This window comes from Spinacia oleracea, chromosome 4, assembly GCF_020520425.1.
Source record: "Spinacia oleracea cultivar Varoflay chromosome 4, BTI_SOV_V1, whole genome shotgun sequence".
NCBI lineage: Eukaryota > Viridiplantae > Streptophyta > Magnoliopsida > Caryophyllales > Amaranthaceae > Spinacia > Spinacia oleracea.
The window spans coordinates 172,764,264-172,770,447 of NC_079490.1; the positions used below are offsets into that span (position 1 = coordinate 172,764,264).

Consider the following 6,184-nt stretch of genomic DNA (forward strand, 5'->3'; position numbering starts at 1 on the left):
AACACCTTAAAAAACAAAAAAAAATTAGAAATCAACACCACTTGACAATTTTTGTTAGAAAAAACATTAGTTTTTAACTATGCTAAAGTTCCCAAGGCATGATATGGTGGTAAACAACTCCTTCTACCATCAAATTATGCTTCGGAAGTTATAGCATGATTAAAAATCAACGTTTTTTTCTTATGGAAATCGTTAAGCGGTGTTGATTTATAAATTTTTAGATTTTTAAGGTGTTTAAATATAATAAAAAATAAGTAAGGTGTTTAATTACAAAAACTAATTTTTTTTAAGGTGTTAAATGACAAAAAATCCTATTTAATTTTCAACCCAGTATAAAAATTGCTTTTCTTCCTTCGTTTGATCGGGATAAAATTCATAGTTTCTGTGCACTCTCAGTTAAGTTCTTGTCCGCCTGTACTTCTAGGATGTGTTCTTTGGTAGATTATAAGAAGTTTAGAGGTGAGTTGAACAGACTCCTTTTGGAAGGTGACAACCTCAAGGAAGAAGATGAGCTTTTATTTTCTTTGATTTCAGAATCAGAGAACCCAAAAGAAGTATTGGATCTTACCAAGGAGTGGAAGGAGGAAGGAAATATGTTGTTTAAAAGTGGAAATACAGAGGATGCTTTGGAGAAATATGGCTATGCATGTCTCTTCCTTACTACATTTTTGTTTCAGTTGGAAGAAGATATAATTAAGTTTTTTGAGTTGGCTATTTGTATTCTGCTGAATTTGGCTGCTTGCTTTAACAAGAAAAAAGAGTTTGATCAAGTTGGTTACATATGTACCATCATTTTGGAATTTGATCCAACTAATATCAAAGCTTTGTTTAGAAGAGCCACAGCTGCAATTGAATTGGGCAGGAGTGATTTTGCTTATTGGGACTTGGCAATAACCCATGAACTTGATCCTTCAAACCGGGAGGTAGGTAAAAAATTGGAGCAAGTTCAGCAATCTACTTATAAAAGGGGGCATATATCTCGTACTGAAAGCGCTATTCCAGTTGGGCTTGGATTAGGGTTGCCATCCCTAAAGATAAAGCAGGAAGATAATGTTGCCTTGGTTAGTATGGAGACGAAGGATAGTGCACAACAAGACATACCAAGTGAGGAGGGAAAGTTGGTGAAAGGATGTCCTGATGATAAGGTTTGCTTAAGTAAGGTGGCAAGTGTGGCTAGAGATGAGGAGATGGAGGACAATATGTGTTGCTAAGATGAAGACAGCTCTACGGTTTCAAGTATGAAAACGAGCTTGGAGGGCCACTCATGTATAGGTGATACCAGTGAATTGAGTAAGAATGAAGAAGCGGTTGTTGATAGAGTAATGGAGGATGATGTAAGTTCTTCTACTTTGAAAAGACCTGATCTTGCGGAGTCCAAATATCGGTTTGTTAACCGACGAAGGACATGCTCCTATCTTGCCATCTCAAAGAAGGATTATCAAAAAATAGTTGAAGGAAAATCCGTTTATTATGTTAACTCTAGAATGAGTTCCTCTATGGTGATCCGGTTAGTGTCTATGCCAAGGAATTTGCCACCAAAGGAGAGTGAAGTCCAGGGAGGGGGATTGTGTGACTCCCCAATTTCTTCCATGGAGGAATGTGTTCAAGATGAGATTTCAATCAATGCTGAGAGTCCAAGAGGACAAGAAGATGAACAATCATCAATATACAAGGATGAAATGAGCAATCTAGCAAACAATCATGTGTGTAATATCTTGCCGACTACCTCTAAATATGGCAACATTTATTCAGCCCTCACCTTCCAACAAGACCGAAAGTGTGATCAAGCAGCTATGGAAAAAGAAAAGGAGCCTATGTTTCAAAAGAAGCTCACTAACCCGAGGAGGCGAATGACTGCAAGAAGTCGTGCTCTAGGTGATCGCTCTCACCTTGTTGTTTGTTGCAGGCCTCGTGCAGGAACGAAGAGGAGGAATGTTACTCCTATGTTGGAGTATTCAGATCGACCAAGGAAGAAAGCAGTGTGTTGTAGTAATGTGGAGTCTTTTAGTTCTTGCATTTCTTATGTTGAGTCTAGTATTAGTTCCACTTCTAATAGTCATGTGTCCTATGCTACCCATGAATGGCATAGCCCGTAAGCTATGTGTAATGGGTGGTTTTGTTTTCTTTGTTTTGTGAACTGTTTGTATCCTCTGCCAAAAAAAAAAAAAATATATATTACGAGTATTACCCACTTGGGTACCCAATTTTCTTTGTTGTAGAATTTGAAATCTGCGATACTTCTTATATATATATAAAAAAAATACGAGTACTCATTAAGTGTCAGGTTTAATATATTCAGTCGCTCAGTTAAGTTCCAACCACATCTCATAAGTTTATAAAATATTAGGTGAAATCAAGCCACCGTTATTAAAAAAAACAAATTATTAACCATACTTCGTATTTGAATCAACTACTTTCGTACCACATAATACCAAGTAAAAAGGGAGAATTGAGATTGAAATGGAATAAGAAATAAAGAAAATATGTCATTTAATGACGAATTATCTCTAGTTGTTTTTTTCATTTAACTCTATCGGATGGTTATCCAAAAATCGGCCCGGCCTAGCCCAAAAAATACTCAGGATTGTACATAAATGTTTGGCCCGTACTTGGGCATGGCTCAGTTCGATACCTTGGCCCAAAACGAGAAGCCCGACCTGACCCGTTCGGATAAAATTGACACTCGATGATTCACATCAACCTTAACTTCCTTCAATCCATCTCCCGTGTTAAAAAGTTTGTCGAGCTTTCGCATTCATAAAAAAATGTGGCGCAATAATACAAAATTAATTAATTAAATTTGGGACAATTTCAAAATGAAATGACTGGCAATGAACAGGAAGTCTATAACTATTACTAAAACAAATACCGCTGACATCATTATTGTCCACATGTCAGCTTCTCCAAGCAAATTTTCCCGCCTAATCTAATAATGACGTCATTAACTATATAATTTTACCGGGTTGTAAATTGTTAGTCTACTCCACTGTTCGATGCAATTAATGGCATGCAGTACACATTCTCCTTTCCCAAAAAAGAAGCCTGCAAAAATACTGCACACTTTACTATTCACAAAACCGCTTTCCTTTCATTTTCTCTCTTCATCTTCCTAATCTTTCCTCTCCCTCCTTCGGTGCTTTTTCGTAACTCCTCTCTTCTCATAATCCCTTTTAGAGTACTTTTTTATTTGAATTTTGGTGATGGGTTTTATATATTCATATTTGAAGGATTTTGTGGTGGAGATGACAACATTCTTTCTGTTTGGTTTGAGGCTGAGAAATTGATAAGGTATAATAATATAATTTGTGCATTTGTGGCTAATGAATTTGTTATGAGAAGATATGATACTATAATTCATCTCTTTCGATCTCTATTTATTATTATTTTTATAAATATTTTCACTTTCTCAGTTGAATGTTATCAGCAAATGCGTCCACAATTAAGGAAAACATCTGTTTGCATATCTTGGGCAATTCTTATTTTTGAGGTTATCACTCTATCTATTTATTTTCTCCATTTTTTTTCATTTTTGTTGCAATTATTTTTGTTGAAATGGTAATTTATTTTTCATTTTCAATTTAGCTGGCCTAACTCGATCCAATTAAAGTCTATCAACTATAGTTATGTTATACGGAGTAATGAATTGAATTGTTTTACACATGTTTTCTTACTTTTTTTTTCACAAAAAAATTAATTGGATTTGATCGAAATTTTGGCTAGGTAGAAAATAGGGTAGTGTCGAAGAATTGACTGCAATTGGATTATTACCAGGAAGTTGGGAAGATTCAATTCTGCAATTTGCTACGAGAACTCGAGAAGGTCTAATTCGATCATCTATAATTCCCTTATTCTGCATTACTTTTTCTTCAATTAATTTCTAATACGATGAAGTAGTTTTTGGTTTTCACTTTCGTTTTGAATGTTATTAGTTGATTTTTCTACCGTTCATTTGAATAATTTACTACTCCGTATAATACTTCAATAATTTTGTATGGAAATTAATTTACAGCTACTTTGTCTAGAATTTTAATGTTGGAGTTGATATTTGGTTTAAATTTTGTTGAATTTGTTATTGTGGACCTTGTGGTTGTGCAGGTTGGAGTTTGTATTAGCAAGTTTTTACTATAGTGGCTTGACCTTTTTAAAAATGTTAATTAAAATGCATCAAGTACACTAGAGTGACTTTGCTACAATGCCATTAGAGTCAATTTTTTTATTGTAATGATTGTCAAGTTTTCGAAGAGGAAGCTTCCATTAGAGTTGGCTTTCAAAGAAATATCGCTAATCGTATCAAGCTCAAGTGGGAACTATTATTGTAACGCTTTTGTTTTTTACCCTAATCGAACAAGTTGAACTCACTTTTCCACAACATTTCACTAATGCATTGTATTTATACATTTGGTCAAATAGAAAACATTATTACTTTTGTAAATATCAAATATTGTATTTTTTACATTATTTATGTACATCAAATTGTTACTCCCCGTATTCCATACCAACTAATTACTTAATAAATATTTTAAAGAGTTTTGTTATAATCGTGCATCGCACGGGTGCTAACCTAGTATTGGAATAATTAGAAGGTACATATACTCCCAACTTGGTTGGCTTGCTGAGCTGGTGGCCTTAAGATTTCCTACTACCCCGTAGAAAATAAAATTCTGTTTCCCTAGAAAATAAGGCACCTTCTTTAACAAAGAGGAAACAAAAGCCACTCCACTCATTTTAATTCTCCATTATTTCCAAAATTTAAAGTTGACATTATATTCCTTCTTTTTCGTGTAGTATATTATATACCCCCAATTCAAATGACGGTTTACTTGTAAAAATACACTAACACACGCACTCATGTATATTGTGTAAACATTACTCATCTAGTCTCTGCCTCTCTGGCATTGACACACACACTCACCTAGCATCTAAAATTATGTAAAGTAAACCGCCAACTGAGTTAGCGGTTTACTTTATTTAGCCGCTAATTCGGTTGGTGGTTTTGTGCTGACTGGTTAAAATAAAATAAAAGTAGAGTGGTTTCTTGCTTACGTGGACGGTATCATGAGAATTAACATAAGTTGGGACGTATTTTGGGAATTTTAGCATCATCTAACATTATTGTTGGAAATCGCTCTATGTATTATGTATTCTCTCTGTCCCTTTTTGTTTTTTTTTCATTTGCTGTTTTGATCCGTTCTCAAAAGACGAGCGACTTCCGACAATATTGCTAAAAGATGTCCAAATTCTCAAAACATGCCTCATTTTTCTAGTAACTCTCAATCTACCGTTCACGTCATCAACAAAATCGATCTTTTTTTTACGAGCCAACTCTAGATCGCCAACTGAATTAGTGATTTAGACCAGTAAATCGCCAATTGATCGAGTTGGTGAATTATGAGATTTAAATCGTCAATTCAAATGGCGATCTATAACTTTTATTGGTTTTAGTTACCCTTTCCCATTCTCCCATTTGCATAATCGTGAAAAATATTTTTTATATAAAAAAAAAACAGGCACAATTACCTATTGTTGGAGATGTTGCATGGTAAAATATATCGCCTATTCAAATGGAGATGGTGTCTACAACATTGCCAATTCAATTGGCGGCTTTGCCTTATAACGCCGCCAATTCAATTGGCAATTTATCGCTGAACTAGGAGAAAATAATTTTCTTTATGTCAATCCTGACGTAGACGATAGATTGAGAATTAATTGAAAATGTGGCACAATTTGGTAATTTTGACATCTTTAAGCATTATTGCCGGAAATCGCCCTCAAAATATTGCATATACAAAGTATATACTTCCTCCGGCTTTTTTTTACTTGCACCAATTGCAATTTCTTCTTTCCTCAACGGCATAGAACAAGACATGAATTTATCAAAACGATTAATGTTTTTTATTGCATGATGGATTCCCCTGGAAAACATTGGCTCATGTCATAAAATTCACACACTTTCATTAATTTAATTATCAAACTTTTGTAGTTTATATATTCATAGAATCATAATGAATTATGTAGCCATGTGTAATTTTGTTAGATTCGTCTCGATATATATTTTTAAAATATGTAAATTTCTAATTTTAGCTAATACTCCATGTAACTAGATATATTAATGGCTAAAGTTTCGCATGGGCAAGAGATAAACATCAAATTGTGCAGATTAAAAAAAATGACAGAAATATTATAA

At 34.1% G+C, this 6,184-nt stretch overlaps 2 protein-coding genes across 8 annotated transcripts; both read left to right on the top strand.

Annotated features, from left to right (window-relative positions):
• Window positions 1-425: 425 nt before the first annotated feature.
• Window positions 426-1,211, top strand: LOC110793319 (peptidyl-prolyl cis-trans isomerase FKBP62-like). The gene has a single exon (XM_021998184.1). The coding sequence runs from the start codon at window positions 426-428 to the stop codon at window positions 1,209-1,211; it is 786 nt and encodes a 261-aa protein (XP_021853876.1).
• A 1,638-nt stretch (window positions 1,212-2,849) lies between these two features.
• LOC110793317 (uncharacterized) lies at window positions 2,850-4,567 on the top strand. 7 transcript variants are annotated; one of them, XR_008919009.1, is made up of 4 exons: window positions 2,850-3,288; window positions 3,411-3,487; window positions 3,721-3,819; window positions 4,096-4,567. XR_008919009.1 is itself a non-coding variant. In XM_056826990.1 (2 exons), the coding sequence occupies exons 1-2, from the start codon at window positions 3,008-3,010 to the stop codon at window positions 4,126-4,128; spliced, it is 513 nt and encodes a 170-aa protein (XP_056682968.1). In that variant the 5' UTR covers window positions 2,850-3,007; the 3' UTR covers window positions 4,129-4,567. The 7 variants fall into 7 exon arrangements, 1 of the variants encoding a protein (XP_056682968.1); XR_008919011.1 differs by having other exon boundaries at window positions 3,725-3,819; XR_008919007.1 differs by having other exon boundaries at window positions 3,411-3,819.
• Window positions 4,568-6,184: the final 1,617 nt, after the last annotated feature.

What these genes read in the sequence shown, in the direction of transcription:
- LOC110793319 (XM_021998184.1), top strand. Translation starts at nt 426, where the DNA reads ATGTGTTCTTTGGTAGATTATAAGAAGTTTAGAGGTGAGTTGAACAGA.
- LOC110793317 (XM_056826990.1), top strand. Translation starts at nt 3,008, where the DNA reads ATGCAGTACACATTCTCCTTTCCCAAAAAAGAAGCCTGCAAAAATACT. An exon ending in GGGCAATTCTTATTTTTGAG is followed by an intron (nt 3,488 to 4,095) that starts GTTATCACTCTA and finishes GTGGTTGTGCAG; the next exon opens with GTTGGAGTTTGTATTAGCAA.